Source organism: Macrotis lagotis, chromosome 1, assembly GCF_037893015.1.
Source record: "Macrotis lagotis isolate mMagLag1 chromosome 1, bilby.v1.9.chrom.fasta, whole genome shotgun sequence".
In the NCBI taxonomy this organism is placed as follows: domain Eukaryota; kingdom Metazoa; phylum Chordata; class Mammalia; order Peramelemorphia; family Peramelidae; genus Macrotis; species Macrotis lagotis.
Window position 1 is genome coordinate 716,991,424 of NC_133658.1, and position 17,571 is coordinate 717,008,994.

At 35.5% G+C, this 17,571-nt stretch overlaps 1 protein-coding gene across 1 annotated transcript in view; it reads right to left on the reverse strand.

Moving 5' to 3' along the window:
- The window catches only part of FMNL2 (formin like 2), a 448,812-nt gene that overhangs the window by 59,083 nt on the left and 372,158 nt on the right, over positions 1-17,571 (reverse strand). Inside the window, exons 7-9 of the mRNA XM_074215971.1 lie at positions 16,000-16,108; positions 13,773-13,849; positions 11,613-11,706 (exon numbers count right to left, since the gene is read on the reverse strand). Of these exons, the coding sequence (XP_074072072.1) occupies positions 11,613-11,706; positions 13,773-13,849; positions 16,000-16,108 (280 nt within the window). The remainder of the gene's footprint in view (positions 1-11,612; positions 11,707-13,772; positions 13,850-15,999; positions 16,109-17,571) is intronic.

The window sequence follows — 17,571 nt, forward strand, 5'->3', positions numbered from 1 at the left end:
GTATCTTCACCAAAGAAGGGATATTGTACAAAAGATGTTTAATACATACAGAAAGAATAAGGAAAAATGACTCTCCTGTACCTGAAAGAAAAACTTCACTATCTGAATTGGGAATACACTGGAATGAAGTGCTGTATGAAGCCAAAAGCTCCTCCCACCTCAATAAATTTATTTAGTGGGATAAATAACTATTTTGGGGGAACAGTTAACTTCAAACCTGTGCTTGAGTCAAGAGATTAGCTTAGCTGACTTCTAACTAGACCTTTCAATAATGTAAACCTCTAATTCCTTGACTCATCCTTTGGCTGTCAATAGCTTCCATTTTCACCCCATATAAAACTATTTAACAAGGCTGAAAAAGGAGATTAAGATACTACATGACTGGTATCAGTTTCTGTCTCTCAAAATATATCCCCCTTTCTACATACAATCTTTTGTGGGGTCAACTAGGATCAGGTGAAGAAGAAGAGAGAATGAGTTCTTCAAAAGTAAGAAGTAGAAACCAAGGGAAGGAATGTCAACACAGATCTTCAACAGACTGCTGAAAATATGAAGAGGTCTTAAAATCTGGAAAAGCTAACTAGAGAATTAGTGTCCATCTTTATGGAGTTTTTTAAAAATCTTGATAATAGAACTGCCATGGTTATTATTGGGTTTTTCCCCCTCAGCTCCCTCTCACAGTAGTGTTTCACAATGTTCTCATGAGTCTGAAAATCTTTAAAATACACCTAAAATGTCAAAGACAACAATTTCTATCTAATCTGAGGCCTAATGACACTTCTGTTTCAGTTTCTGTGAGGCTTACAGAAGAAAAAAAAATCATCTTTATTCTTTTCTTTCTCTTCAGCATTTTTACTTTTCCTTTGTCATTTCTTAAGGACATGAAAGGGAACAGCAGACACCAGATAAAAGAAACATTCTTCTGGTCCCTTATTTTGCAGTTGGCAAAAAAGCTAAGGTTTTATAGAGATCCTTTTTATACATACAAAAATAAAACAGGCTGACAAAGGAAGCACCTTCTCCTGGACAAACAGTGGCTGCTGTGAACAAGTTAGAGAATGGACCTCTTTGTTTGTAATATAAAATTTCACACAGGCTTGGGGGCAGAGGGAGGGATATAATTAAAGCAGAGGTGCGAAGCAAAGCATCCCCACAGATGTGAATCATGATAACATGATCATTTAATCTGTTCCTAAGTAATATTTTTGCAAGGCACCATTATCCCTTTGTGCCTTGAACATATTTATTGTTTTCAATATCCAAGAGGGCCCTGAAGATTATTAGAAGTGAATGAATACAACTGATGGAGCAGAATGCAATCAGCAGAGGAAGAAAAAACCAATATTAATTTACACACTTTTAGCAAAATTGTTATTACTATAAAATACCATATCTATACTCTTATCTACCAAAGTATACTTTGATACTTTGCTCATTTAACTAATGGCTGCAACACAATTTACTCTGGTTAATGGCAGAAACAACTAATGACCAATGCTACTAAAAGTTCAGAGAGTACCCTTCCTTTCAGCCTCCCTTAGGATCTTGATGCCATAATTTATGCAATTGTATCAAATTGGCCTTCTCCTTACTCATCAGAAATATGGGAAAATCCAAGTCATGTAAGAAGTGAGGAACCTTTTTTTTTTTTTAAATCTGTGCCTTGTCTTACTGGGACAGCTATCCTGCCTTGGGCTTTTGGTCATATTACTGATTAAAGCAGCCATAAAGGCAGCTTGTTTTTCTAACTCCTAGGAAAAGTTGGGGATCCTGGACATCATGTGATTAAGTAGATGCCCATTCTACTCTTCCTCTTCCCAACTCAAGGTTCTCTCCCCTTAATGGTTATATGTTTGGTATTCATAAACAGATCATTTACCAAGAGGAGCAGAATATTTTTCTCCATAGCTTAAAGTATGTACACCAGTTCTTCATCTCAATTATTCTACTTAATATCACCTGTTCATTTTTTGAGGGTGATGAGAGAAGCTAGATTATCACAAATGGCTGAAGCAAGATAATGTATAACAAACACTAACCTAGAAATCAAAAACTACTAGTTTCAAGTTTTAGGTCTGACACTTTTCACTGGCAAACCCCAAGCCTAGAATGCACCCCCCCCTCCTCACCTCTGCATCATAGAGTCAATCAACTTCTTCAAGATGTAATAAAAAAAAATCAGCTGAGATAAACAGAAACTGAAATAGCTAAAATGAAGCTCTAAAATTTATAAGATAAATACTACTTCCTATTTGAAGTTTTTCCTGCTCCCTCAACTACTAGCACCCTCCCTCTACAGCTACTTTGTTTTTTTTGTGTATGTGTGTATGTATGTATATGTACACACATATATATTCTTTTTTCTTTTCCTATTTATTCCGTGTGTGTGTGTGTGTGTGTGTGTGTGTGTGTGTGTGCATACGTACCTACGTACCAACATATCCATTAGAATGTAAGCTCCTTAGGGGCAGCTAGGTGATGCAATGGATAAAGCACCAGCCCTGGAGTCAGGAGTACCTGGGTTCAAATCCAGTCTCAGACACTTAATAAATACCTAGCTGTGTGGCCCTGGGCAAAGTCACTTAACCCCATTTGCCTTGCAAAAAAACCCTAAAAGAATGGAAGCTCCTACAGAAGGGAATTCATTCTTTATATTTGCATCCACAATGCTCAGAACTGTGCCAAGCACACAGTAGGCTCTTAATAAATGTTTGTTAAATGATTAATTTAACAAAGACTATGGACTCTAGGCAAGTCAGTTAATTTCTTACTACCCTGGGCAGTTCTCTAAAGTTATAAAGCTGAAAATTAGCTCTTGATCCATATAAACAGAATGTTTCTTCATTAGGAATTCCCTATACCCATGAAATGACAGATCAAAAGTATTTTTAAAAATGACACTTACAAACTCTGGTTAAATGATCTCATTCCACCTTTTTGGGGGGGGGTCATTGATTGTTTTGCTGGCAGCTGCTAGAAAACTGTAGTCAAATCCATCATGTCATATAGATGTACTAACTTCAATATAAAGCTATCTTAGGACAGCTATCATATACTTCAGGCTATCTTATGGCAAGTATGCAAAAGGTATTCACCCTTTGGGGACTTGAGAGTAGTATACTTTAAGAAATATCACAAAAAGCCTTGCTCTAGAGCTGAAGGGATGAAGCAAAATGGAGGTCTTTATTTCTATTTGACTCTGTCCCTGTCCCATGAAAGACACTCCCTTTCATGGGGTTGTCTATTATTATTTAGGGAAAAACTATGAATAGTTCAATTCAGAATCTATATTGTATAATTAAATCATATCAAAGTATAATACTGAACAATATAAATATGAATTAAACATCCCAATCACTGAAACTATTACTTAGTTCTCAATGTCAAAGGGTTACAAGGTCTACCTTCTATTTTGTCTTTTATGGGTAACAATTAATTTCCTTCATGAACTTGCATACTTATAGGTATATTATCTATGAGTCTTGATTGATGATACCTAAAAAAAAACGAAATCTTGCTTTTCTAATGACAAAAATTCATTTAAAATCATTCAAAACTTTGCCATCTAAACAGTCAAATATTTTAATTTTCCTCATTATTGAAAAATTAAGAGAACTCTCCCAGAGATTTTAATTAAAATCAAATATTACATTTGTTTAGTGATTATTTTTTGAAATGTGAGGGAGTTATCTTAATAGTAAGTTCAAAAGTTTCTAGGCACAAGGAGAAATTAGATAAAAAGGTTTGGATCTTGAAGAAAAGATGAAGAAAGAGAGAACTGAAATTAGAGGAAAAATTATAGAAACTCTAGCCAGAAAGAACTAAACAAGAAGATAAAAATTAGAAAAAGTTTCCTTGGGAGCTACCTGACCACCACCCAAGTGGCGTTTGTTTTTTTAAGGATTTTTTTTTGCAAGGCAAATGGGGTTAAGTAGCTTGACCAAAGCCACACAAGCTAGGTAATTATTAAGTGTCTGAGGCCAAATTTGAACTCGGGTCCTCCTGACTCCAGGGCCGGTGCTCCATCCACTGTGCCACCTAGCCACCCACCACCCAAGTGGTGTTTAATGAGCCACTGTAAAACAGTCTAATCATATCCAAATTTGTGACAATCATAAGAATGAATATTTTCCTATTAATGAGAGAAATATACCAATATAAATAGGTACATGGTATGCTTCTGAAAATGTGAATCCCTAAATTTTAAAAAAAAGGTCCATAAAAGCATGTAAAAATTATTCTTCATGCTCTTCCTATTAAAAGTCATGCATGACCCTGAGTCAGCTGGTAGAACTGTTCTATGCCAGACATGTAATCCTTCTATCCTGAAACATTAGAGAGATTGGATTAGGTGGGATTACACACAGAAGGAAGCTGGGACGAAACCACAATTTCTGCTCCCTTTCCTGCCCAATTTGGCCTACTGTAAATAAAGCCTTAAAGGCCCTCTGGAATCCAGTTAAGACAGTGCAGTACAAGTGGTTTTGGATGCCCAGTTGGCAAACCATGTAGCAATTGCCAAAGAAATTTTCTATCCATGGAAGGAAGCAGTAGCCGCTGGTGAGAGATACCATGGCTAGCAAGGAAAACTGTGAATTTGGAAGACATTTCACAAGTTTTTCAGTGTTTCTTATTGACAGATCAAAAGTGAAGTAGGCCCTTAAAAACCAACCTTGGTCATTTTAAAGCCAGATGTTAGCATTCAGAAACCAAAGGAATATAGTGAATTGTATCCTAATCAATGCCAGGTGCTTCCCCAAGCAATCTGAACAATCTGGTGACATGGAATTCCCTGAAGATATAATTGGTGTCACAGGAAGCAATTTGGTGTCAAGATCATCAAGCTCGAAATGATTTTTTCTTCACTTTGATTCTCCCTGTCTCAACATCTACCCAGACTATAGGAAGAGAAGAAAAGATAGGAAGTTTTTCCACATACAAGGGGAAAAGACTAGGATAGGTTAAATGAGGGATAGGCAGAAAGAAGCTCAGAGTTGGGGCTTTTAGGTATCTAAAGGAAACTAACATTTATAAACTGAAAGCATTGACTAAGTGATGTCATACTTCAGGCTGAGGTTGTTTTAGAGAGAAGTGAGGATAACACGACATAACAATATTATGGACCAAGGAGGACAGTTTTTTAGGTTTGAGAGAGACCCTATGATAATTATGCAAAACTAGGAGAGGTGACAGTTGAAGAGTTAAATGAAAGATAAGAAAGAAGAAATTCTGGGGTTCGTTTTAATTTCACCATGGTTTGATCTAAAGTGTGGGTGGTATGGGAAGGAAAACTCAATTCTGTTAGCATTTACAATTATCGATAATTATAACAGACAGGTCTCTAGATTTGTTGACATGAAGTTGAAATAAAGTGACAGCTAAATGCCACAGTAAATAGAGTACGGGGCTTGAAATCAGGGAGACCCGAATTTGAATCCTGTCTCACATTCCTACCAGCCATATGATGCAGGGCAACATCATTTACCTCTGTAGTCTCAGTTTCCTTATCTGTAAAATGGGAATAATAATAATAATAGTCTTTTTCATAATGTTGTAAGACTCAGAAGTGATGACATATGTAAAGTACTTTACAAACCTTAAATCTCTAAATGAATGTTAGCTATTATTTCTGAATAAGGTCTCAGAAGCCCTATCTGGAGGAAATACAGCCTTATTTGTGAAGCAGAAGATTACACCTCTGACCTTCTAATCTGGAATAAACTGAGTTCTTTAGGAATGTTTCAAATAGATTTCTTATCGAGGTGCTAATTTTGTATCTCTTGTGGTATGTCTTTGAACAAATCACAAAGTTGGGGTAGGAAGAAGTGTCCAAAATAAAGATGGTGAAATGCTCACCAAGAACCAAGAGAAACTAGGCTAAGTTTCCAGATGCAAGAGGATTCCCAATTTCTCTGAAAAGGAGATACAGAATACTCTACTGATCATCTAGAAATATCCTACTGTCTTATCAGATCCTGCACAAACCCAATAAAATCTATTTAACAGAAAGAATGAGCTGATAGCTTAAAATTTTGAAATTTTATGCAAAATTTATCAATTTTTTCAAAAAAAGACTTCACTAAGAGGCGCTACTTATCTTTAGATGTTAACATACTCCATTGCTCTTTCCCAGTCTAAGATATATCTTGATATTGGAACTTAAATGATAACACTTTCTTATGCATGAGCAGAATGCCATTTCCCCCCTACTGATTGAAAGGGAAAAGATAAAATTGTGGGACAAGGGTGATATATGTTCCATGGTGTGTGTGTGTTTAAAATGCTGTGATGGCTGAAGGCACCCTAGTCACACAATGACTAGGAAGAATTGAAACCAAGAGAGAGGAAATCGCCACATAGATGGGACTGTGATTGAGGGGCAGTCCTGCAGTAAATACATCACTAAGATCTTTATAAGTCAGTGACTCATAAACTTCCCATAAGATCAGTTCCACATATTTAGAGCCAAATGCCCTAAAACTTCAACACTGAAAACTCAAGATAAAAGAAAACAAGAAGAAATAAAATGGAAAAGAATTGAAAGCCTCAGTTTTCAGGAACAGAAACAAGAACAGAATGAAGAAGGGAAGGGGAAAGCTTTGAAAAGTGCTTTTAGATGTTGCCCAAAAGCTAAATCATGTTAGAATTCCCAAAGGACCCCAATGCACAATACTGACTTTAACCTAATACTGAGAATAGCTATATCAAATAGAAGAGAGGAAGCTACACAAATAAGTAGCTAGAAGAAGAAAGGGGAGGTGATGCTGGTGATGAAGGATAAGAGAGGAGGAACTAGGCCTCTCTTATCTGTCTGAACTGAAAGACTCTAAAGATACACACAAGCACACAAATATGTGTAATAAATCAGATATAATGACAAGATCCAGTTTAAAAAAATTAGCTTTGGTCTCATCTTTTCAACAATAAACAGTCATTAGAGTAGGCATTATCAAGCATTATGAACTAACCTGACAAATAAATTATCTTGTATAAATGCTGGGTATCCCAAAAGTCTTTATGCAGTTTTTAGTTTTAATTGCTTCAGAAGTATAATGGTTATAAGCTTACCAAAAAAAGAAAGAAAGGACAGCAATTTTTCAAAGTTTAAGTTTTTAAATTTGTTTCATGACATTTGGGTTTTTTTGTTTGTTTGTTTGTTTTTTAGGCTTTTGCAAGGCAAGTGGGGTTAAGTGGCTTGCCCAAGGCCACACAGCTAGGTAATTATTAAGTGTCTGAGGTCAGATTTGAACCCAGATTTGAACCCTCCTGACTCCAGGGCTGGTGCTCTATCCACTGTGCCACTTAGCTGCCCCGTTTCATGACATTTGAAGGACAAATTTTTAGTTTTAACAAAATGGAACTCCCTATCATTGTGTATTGTTTGGGTGTGACAATTTCTGGATGATATTTTCTCAGAAGAGAGGAGATCTTACATGGCTATCACAGTGATCTGATCTATCTCAATTAAACTTTTTCTTGTGGGATAAACATCAAAACTGCCACATATTCATCTAAACCTTGCTCTTTGGACATTCTTAAGGCTAGGATTACAAATGCAAATTCAACTGGTGAAAGTTTTTACAAAGTTTGAAAATTGACAAGAACATAATAGTGTAAGACAATCATTATGTTGAAATGTAATAATCATATCACTATTTTAAAATTTTATAACCTTTCAAATATTTTTCAAACATTTATATTACTTTACTGATTAAAGTATAAAACCACACTAAGACTTTTAGGACAGACTGTATATGCTAGACCAGGTCAAGCAAATCCCTGAGTCTTGAGCAATGTCTTTGTGACATGCAATATTTGCAAATTTTTTTCCATATGAATCAGTGTAATTAAATTTCATTGACCACAATGTGCATTATATCTTAACTCATGTAAATCAGGCTACACTAAGACTCAGCAAGGAATATTGTGTCCCTAAATGAGGACTAGGTTTAACAGTCTTCAAAATGTCAATGGACACTGTTCTAGAAGAACTCTCTATTATTTAAAAGAGGATTGCTCCAGATATAGTAAACACGCTTATTTTAATAAAACTCTTAAATTGTTATATTAAATACTTATATGAGGATGATGAAGTTTGGTATAGAAGACAATCTCTGCAAGGACTGGAGGGTACCTCCCTTAAGTGTTGCATTTTGGTTTTGGTTTATTTTTGCAAGACAATGGGGTTAAGTGACTTGCCCAAGGCCACACAGCTAGGTAATTATTAAGTGTTTGAGGCCTATTTTGAACTCAGGTCCTTGTGACTCCAGGGCTAGTGCTCTATTCACTGCAGCACCAGCTGCTCCTTGGTGTTACATTTTGAAACAATTAGTGGTGGGTCAAATTAGATATGAATGATTGGTTTGTGGGCTCTGCTATGGAAAATGTTGAAATAATTGCTAGATGCTTATTTAAGATCCAGAGTTTTTAATTTACTTTTAGCATCTGGTACCAAAAGTCAGCAGTATGTTCTTCTGTATTATGACAATGACTTGGGAACTAAAAATTTCAGTGACTCGAATACATGGTGCCTTACTAGGAAAAGTGGGCAGTCATCTCTGTTGAATTCCAGGTTCAAATCTGAGCAGTGATAATTACATCATTATACTAATGACACAGATCATGATGGAAGGGCTGAAAAAACTGAGAAACCAAGGACTTTAAATACTAAACTTCTCAAGAAAAATAATTCTCTTCTTTTGATATCTCCATAGTATATAGTATTCAACATAAGATAAAATCCAAAAAAAATTTAATGATGAGCTCCTATGTGCAGAGATACAGCAGACCTTGTAGAGCAGTATTTTCTATCCACAGAGGGACCAACACCTAAGGCCAATTTATTACAAACCTTCAAAATTTTAAATAATAATAAACTGCTCTCTTAAGTCTCTCTCTCCTAAGTTCTGGACCCCTATCCTGGAATGAGAAAGACTGCTATAAAAAATTAGGGTCTAACACTTCCAGTTCAAAGTCATCTCCTTTGTCAACAAGACTAATGAAAACTATTCCCTCCATGAAAAAAAAAAATCTAAAGAAAGACACTGTTAAAATTCTTTGAAAATGAGCATTATAAATAATATTAAGATAATTTTTCAAATATAATAAAGAAAGGAAAAATTGTCTGAAATGAAATGAATAGTTTGCTTATATCCATATGCTTTAGAGCTCTTTAAAGAAATGCCCTTATTCTGAAAACTCAGTATTATTCTCTTTGGGCACACTTGAACAAAAAATCAGAATGAATGGAACCCTACAGAAACAAATTCTGGCCATGCTTCTTCTCATGGATGGAATGGCTTCTTTTTGATGCAATACTTAGTTCAGGGAGGATCAGTATCTAAAAAATACTACATTCTGGTTCAATTACTTGAAATGAGTCATATTTTACTTATAAGTTTTTATGATTAAAAAAAATCAACATCCAAAAGATGATGCGTATTTAATTCAGCATCCAAAAATCCACAGGAGTTTCTTAGGATTATTTTCTTAACTAAGAATATCATCTCTTTGATAGGGTTAGAATCTGAAGTTAGGTAATATAAAATAGAAATCCTTTATAATATTCATGTGAAGAGACAGGATTAGTGTAGCTACTTTCCATGTTAGCCATGTCACATGAACAATATTTCCTTTAGGTTGTTACTATTTCTATGGATTATGATTTGACTTTAGTATATCCAAACTCAGTTAACAGAAAATCATGACATAGAATTAATTAATGCAGTTACACTGGAAGTGTTTCTGGAACAAATAGTATTTGGTTTTTGACATTTTAGTCTTATTTTATCAAGTGTTTCAAGATTAGAAGCTATGTCGGCACACATACTGTTTTTTATTTCCCCATATGAATATCCTGGGCTCTAAATGTTTTGTTTGGAAGGTACAGTATGGATTTAAGAACTTTCCAAGATTCTCCATTAGCAAATGGGAATTCTCTTCATTCTTCCTATGATTAAACAAGAACTGAGGCCAATTTGGAGGCTACTTCCAAATCCATGCTTTGTCATTTGGACATCATTTGGATTCTTGAAGCAGCAGAAACTAAAAATACCTTCTATTTTCACATGAGCACCAAAAAAAAAAGGTAATATTAATAAATAAGTAGAATGGTCAGCCACTTTTTACCACTGAGAACAGCACTCTATCATTTGACCACCTTTATACACCTACCTTTCTTCCATCTTGGAGTCTGAATATCAATCATTGAGTATGAAGCTCTCTAGCTCAACCCTTAGTACTATAGGGACATGACAGCTCCTTAGGATTAGGGACTGTTTTCCTCTCTGTCTTTGTAGCCACAGAACCTAGGTACTCAGCAGGTACTTAATAAATGTGTGCTTTCTTCAAGAACCCAGAACCTCTATTGCTTAAGGCTGACCAGATATCTATGTCACTTCCAAGGCATTTCCAAACTGTGCAGAGCTATTCCTTTCTCCTCACCTTTCGAGTTTCTATTTATATGCTGTCTTTTCCTATTAGAATGTAAATTTCTTGAAGGTATGAAGAATCTTGCTTTTCACTAAATAGTGACTGTCATATACTGTGATTTATGCTTAATAAATGCTCATTCATTCATTCATTCATCCATCCACATATATAGCCACAAAGAGATCCTTGAGGCTTCATCTAGGCAAGGAAGGAAGGTCCAGGCTGAGTTCAAATTCCATTCCAGGGATGCTCTGGATAGTTGGACTACTTTTAGATTTGTGACAGAATGATCAGGATTTATGATTTACTCAGATTGGGGCTTTGTTTTGTCTTCTAGATTAGGTCTTGATCCAGAACATCAGTATCTTCCATAGGAAAGGGATAAAACCAAAATTAGAGCTACAGGTCAGAGGTAACTTCAGTTTTCTGAGGCCAATACTGGCAACCCAGGTCTGATGGGAAGCACCATCCTTAGACTGAACTTGCCATCACAAAGTCATGCTGAAGATTTCAGACAGACTCAGAATTTAGGAGAAGCTGAGTATCTTATGTATCTGTATTACCAAACAGTGTGCCATGATTCTTTAATATTTTCATCTGCAGCTAGCTACCTACAAGCAACATAAGTCATGGAACTTCCTAAATTCATTCTTGGAATGAAGTTTTCAGGATTGAACTATTTCTCTAATCTCTAATCTTGCTCATATACACCCAATTACTTATACTTTGCCTGTGATAAGATCACTTGTTTTAAATTATAAGCCTCTAAAATCATGGGTTGCTTATTTTATTCTTTTTGTCCAATACTCAGCAAGAACATGTAATAAATATTATCTTATAATGGTAGCAATGATGAAACAGGTTTATAAAATTTTATAGATGGGTCACCAAACATAAATCCTAATGAGAGTCATCTACATCAAATTGGTTATCCCATTCTCATGCCACCTAAGTTACTAATTCAAGCATTTTGCATCACAGTATAAAGTGTAAAAAATAGGAACCAAAAAACATTTCATTGCTCTATCTAAGATATCTTTTCCCCCAAAGAATATTGTAAAATGTAATTGTGATATTTGTTAGACTCCAGAGCAAGGAAAAAGATAAACTGTTTAGGATTGTTCATATTTAAAAGAGAACACTGCATGCACATTCCACATCACAAATTTGGAATCTCCTACCTCTTTAAAGTTATCAAATGCTGATAAAATGATTTCATGCCCTCCTCTTACAAGACAAACAGCTGCCAACAATTCTAAAACAAGGGCTTTCGTTCTGTCAAAACAAGAAGAAAGAAGAAAAATCAAAAATCAATGAAAAAATGATTAATCAGATCCTCCTAGGAAAAATGAATGCAGAGATGTGAAATGCATTTCTGTGATCTGAGTATATTTTGAATTTTTATTAGCTTACAATTCTCTCTATGATTTGTCTAAGACAGCAAATTTAAGACCCATGTGACAGGCCTGCCCCCATTTTCACTAATACAGAAATTAGTTATTAATGAAAAAATCTAGAAAAGAGTTATACTTGCTACTAAACTTGGAGTAATGACATTGTCCCCCACCTTTAATGATGAGTAATAACAATTCTGTTTGGCTTTAAAAAAAAAAAGAAACAACAGATTTATGAGCTGAATGGCAGTAGAAAATTCAGAAACATTAGGAAAAGAAATCATTGGTTAAATATTTTCTCCATGCTATGGAAACAGTTTCATTTGTCTAAAAAGTTCAAATTCAAATTAAATACTTTCATGCTTCAAATGTGCTCATCTGCAGATGGCTCTGAATAAATCCTCTGTGACAATGTGAGTTTGTTACAAGTTCTCTCTTTCTCCCCCCCCCCCCATGTCAGTGATTTGGAACTAGTGAATAACAGCTGTGCTAATATATGGATATTTTCCCTATTCCCAGAAACAAAAATAAAACTACATCTGAAAATATTATTGGAAGAAAAATTTGGAGAAAAATTTTTTAAACTTTCAAAGTAAAATATAACAAGAGTGTATCATATGCCAACTATTGGTGCCAATGTATAGCATCCCTTAGAGAAAGGCTCCCGTATGGTACTTTGGACAAAGGATCTTTGTGACAGACAATGATGTAAAAAAGTTCTAAACAAAAACAAATGGATTTTGGAGCATGGAGGCTAAAGATGTACCTATAGAATTATATTCAATTTTAATGCAAACCAAGGAAGTTAAATCTGCCAACTCTTGGAACTCCTCTCATTTGAAATAAAAAAAATAGTGACCCAGTTGGAGAGGATGTCATTTCCAATTAGATTTTTCAGGGGGCATAATAGTGCTTGAGTATGTGATCTAATCCATCTATCTATATATCTTTCCTTAGAAAACTGACAAAACTAGCAAAAAACAGAAAGTAACTAAAAGTTATAAAATACTTTGCTGAAATTATTATACCTTTGAAATAAATAATACAGTTTTTTCCAGAGATAATCTATGATTTAAGAACACATTCTCATGAATACATACATATATATATGCACCGCATATAATATAAACAGTGATAAGGATGAGTATTAAAACTGGGATTTCATTTCTATAGAGAATGCTGAAGTGTCCTCTCTATTGATGTAAATCACACCTTCTCTACTCTAAGGTTTCTTAAAAAACCAAAAGCAGTCTCATGTTCAATGAGTTGCCCAGGGTATGCTGTCAGTATATGTCAAAGGAAGAACTTGAACCCAAGTTTGGTTGTTGTTTTTTTCTGCTTTTATATTGTATTAGGCCATTGTATCATGCTGCCTCTTATAATAATTACACATGCATACATTTGTTCACTGGTGGAAGGAAAAGAAACTAAAGCAATACCTTCCTTTTACTTTTCAAAGTTTATAGTTTTTAAACACATACTTCTAGTTTCCAACTCTAATAAAAAAATATTCCATGTACACTTTATTGAATAGCCCTAATATCAAAGACCTCAGGTCTCAAGGTGATGTAACAGGTGGAAAGGAATGCTTTTTCTGTAAAAATATTCCTATGTGAGTGATTACACTATAGAGTAATGACACATACCAAAGATACTCAAATAAAAGTAACCAAGATTCTACCAGTATCACATTTGTAGAAATCCCCACTTCATCCAACAGATTTAAAAATGAAGATAATAGGAGACAAGTCTATCAAGCAAGAAAACTAACAGTATCTAAAAGAGTTAGCAGTGTCACCATTTAACTAGGCTATATAAAATGGCCACCATAAAAATTCTATACTATCATGTTTTAATCCAGACAAAAATATAGGCAGGTTTCATAATCTAACTAGAACAAGTAGAGTTTAGTCTGCATTAGTATTATATAACACTGAACAATCTTACCTGGGGTTTTTGTTGTTCAAACTTAGAGCAATTTCATTAACAGCGTGTGGATGTGACATGACCATATTGAAGCCATACTGAAATGAACAGAAAAACAGAACATTTGTGGTTCAGTTTGAAGGATATCAAATGTTTATTTTTTTAAAAAAACAAATTAAAAATTTTAAAGCCTAGTCTGCTTTCAAGGAAATCATGACCAGAATATCTAAACACTGGATCTGGCAACTTCTGTAATTTCTGCAAACTTTTGGTAACTTCTAAAAAATTTGAATGATTAATAAAATTTTGGCCAAATTCTGGGGACTAATTCTGTAATTAGTCAAAGTACTGGAAAGTCACTACTAGTTACATCATAGTCATAAGTTGTCAAATTCTAACTCCTTCTGTCAACATTAGCCATTTCTTCATACAGTTATCCTTACAGTAATTATAATAAAATGTCTTTGATCGTCATTTTTATCAAATACGTGATAAATGAAAACAAAAGGATACTAAAGGTTAAAACTAAAGATCACATAAGCAGCTAATGACATTAGTGCTAATTTTTAATCACAGTTACTTTTATCTTCCTAAATTTCCTCAGGATTCATTGGCCTTTTTTCAAACCCTTTGTTTTCTACTTTTCTGCTTCTTATTGGACTTTTAAATGTTTCCCTATAAATCTTTCATATTTATCTTTCAGTAGAGTTTCAATTTGATGTCATCAGTTTGGCACAAATAATAATTACATAGTTCTAAAGAAACATTAATAGGCCATACCATAATGCTATTTAAGCCAAGCAAAAAAAGGTTTCACTTCTAGGTCCCTAATACCAAAAATCTAGCTCACCCCTTTTATGGCTGGTTGGCATTTGGATCTGCCTGTCAGCACTGTGGAGCCTTGCCAGAGGTTCTACTAGGGTATCCAAGTATAATCACAGCCACAATCACAACCATCCATGGAAAGCCCTGCCTTGATTAAGGAGCCCTTTACCACTGGCATGAAGGAGACTATGTTGCTCCTGGACTTCTGTGATGTACACAATATTCCTATCCCAACACAATTCTCTGTTAATCTTCTATCTAATTTAAACCCTACAACCCCAACCTCCTTTCTAATACTTGAACTCTTATTTCTGCTAGAGCCTCATTTTGTATTTATAGAAATTGAACTTTGCCTACATAGCCCAATTAGATGCTCCTGCCTAGTTCATGTCTTTGGATGCTTACCTGGGATCATTACTGAAACACTGAAGCCTGCCTGTTCCCTCCAGTAAAACCCCCTAGACTCTGACTTCAGCTTTATCCAGATGAATGGGACTGCATTTCTGATCTGCTGGATATGAGTTCTTGGCTATACATCACACTTTTTACCAAGTCTCACAAACAAGACCAAGGTCTCAGTGCCAGTTGCTCTGTTTGTCATCTAAAGTCTTTTTCTAACCTGGCCCCTTCCTATCTTTCCAGTTTTGTGACACATTTATCTTCCTCCAAGCACTCTGTGATCTGGCCTTCTTGAGGTTTCTTGCCTAAGACATTTCATGTCTGACCTCTGGGCATCCTCCCTGGCTGTCCTCCAATGCTTGAATTCTATACTTCCCCCATCTCCACTTACCAGTTTCCCTGACTTTCTTCAAGTCCTGGCTAAAATCCTTTCTATGAAAAGCCCTTCCCAATTCACCTAATGCTAGTGTTTATTCTTTGTTGAAAATATCCAATTCATTCGATTTGTATCTTATTAGTAGGTAGTTGTTTGCATGTCACTTCCCCCATTACTGGAGTGTGAACTGTTTGAGTGCTGGGAATGTCCTTCGACTTTCTATATGCTGAGCTTAGAAGCTTAATAAATTCTTGTACACCAACACCTGGCCTGCCCTTTTCTGTTGCTGTTCATGTCCTGATGATATCACTGTCTCTTATGGACAAAAATATTCTTCAAAATTAGAGACAAGTAAAAAATCAGTTTATTTTTATAAAGAAAAAAAAGGCTCCCTATTACTTATTTCATTCCTCAGATTTGTAGATAAATATCATAATGAGGATGGGCAGACCAAATTTTGAGATTCTGAGCTAGTTCATTCTGACCATAATATCATATTGGAAATTAGGGAACATTTAAAGTGGAAGTAACAAAGTAGGAAATTTAAAGAATGGTTTACATTCAATTTGTCAAGATAGTTAAGAGGACTTTTGGTGGGGGGAACAAACAAACAAAATTAGCAACAGTTCTTGAAATACGAATACGTACCTGGTAATTCATGATGGCACGTAAACACATGATACAGACATGAACATCATCTTTTTTACTGACTAATCTTGAATTTTTCAGAGTTCTTCTGCTTGGCAAAGTATTATAGCTGCAATTGAAAAGGACAATGTTTTGAAATTGCAATTGAAAAGTGGCAAGACCACTTCCATCAGCTGGGGAATCTGTGACTTTAAAAATGGATTTTTCCCTACCTTTTACAACTAATGGTTTTCATAACATACATTACAGAATTCTCCAGTGCCCCAGTGCAAAAACAAAAACAAAAACCAAAACAAAAAACAATGCAAGAATGGTCATCACAAGGCCTTCCTTCAAACTAACACCTGCACTGTTTGACGTGATGGTTCAACACCTTGACATGCTCAGTTTATTATGTGCAAGACACTAAAATGCATCCTATATTGATGGTACACATTCAATGGCTGCAAGTAGTCTAAAGACCCACATGAGCAATGTTGGACAGCTACTGGCTCCTAATGAATAAGCTACATTAGCTTTGCAGAAGTGACCTGAGGCAGGAGGCATGCCATCCTCAATGCAGCAAAGAGGTGAGAGGCAGGAAAAGCCTTAGCTTTGTGACTCCATCACTCTTTGAACATGTGGCACATCTTGAACCCGGCATTCTCATCCAAACTTGCCATCTGTGCCATCCAGAAGCTCCTCCTGTGCTACTGCAGACCTAAGCAAAGCAGCACATTCAGGCAGAACCAAACATTGAATAGTGCCAGACCCTTGAACTCTTAACACTGTGCAAATGATTCCGGGAGCAGTCACTCACCCAAAGGCAGGTACAGTAGAAGAATCTTGGATGAAAATATGGTATATGGGGGACAGGAAAAGAGAGAGGGGGGGAGAAGGAGGGAGGGAGGGAGAGGGAGGGAGAGGGAGAGGGAGAGGGAGAGGGAGAGGGAGAGGGAGAGGGAGAGGGAGAGGGAGAGGGAGAGGGAGAGGGAGAGGGAGAGGGAGAGGGAGAGGGAGAGGGAGAGGGAGAGGGAGAGGGAGAGAGAGAGAGAGAGATTTGCCCATGCTTTTAAAAACTAAATTGAGATGCTTTTAAAATCGAATTTCCTTCTTTATCAATCATAAGGAGAAACTTTTCATTATTAGGAGCTTAGAGAAAAAATAACCTAGAAAATGTTCTTGGAATGGCAACACAAAAACAACTGTGCAAGTAGCACACATCACGATTCTCTGAATTAAATACTGGGTGTGCACAAAAGGCTTCAGGACAGAAGTATAGGATTCTAGTTTTCTTTGTAAGCCCAAGATAAAAAAATTTTTTTTCAAAAAATGGAAAAATTATTTCCTGAAAAGGAGGCCAATGGCAGAAATTCTCTCACAAAACAAGTTATATCCCATTCACCCCCCTTACTACTGTACTATATCAGAAATGTAGATGAATACTTTGTGATTAATATTGACATATTTCTCAAAAAACCTAACAGATGGATAATGATTTAAAATGTCTGTGGGCTTTTTGACAGGTAGATAATCATCTAAAATTCTCTTACTGAGTATGCCAATTGATTTCAATTAATCTTCAAAAGTTAC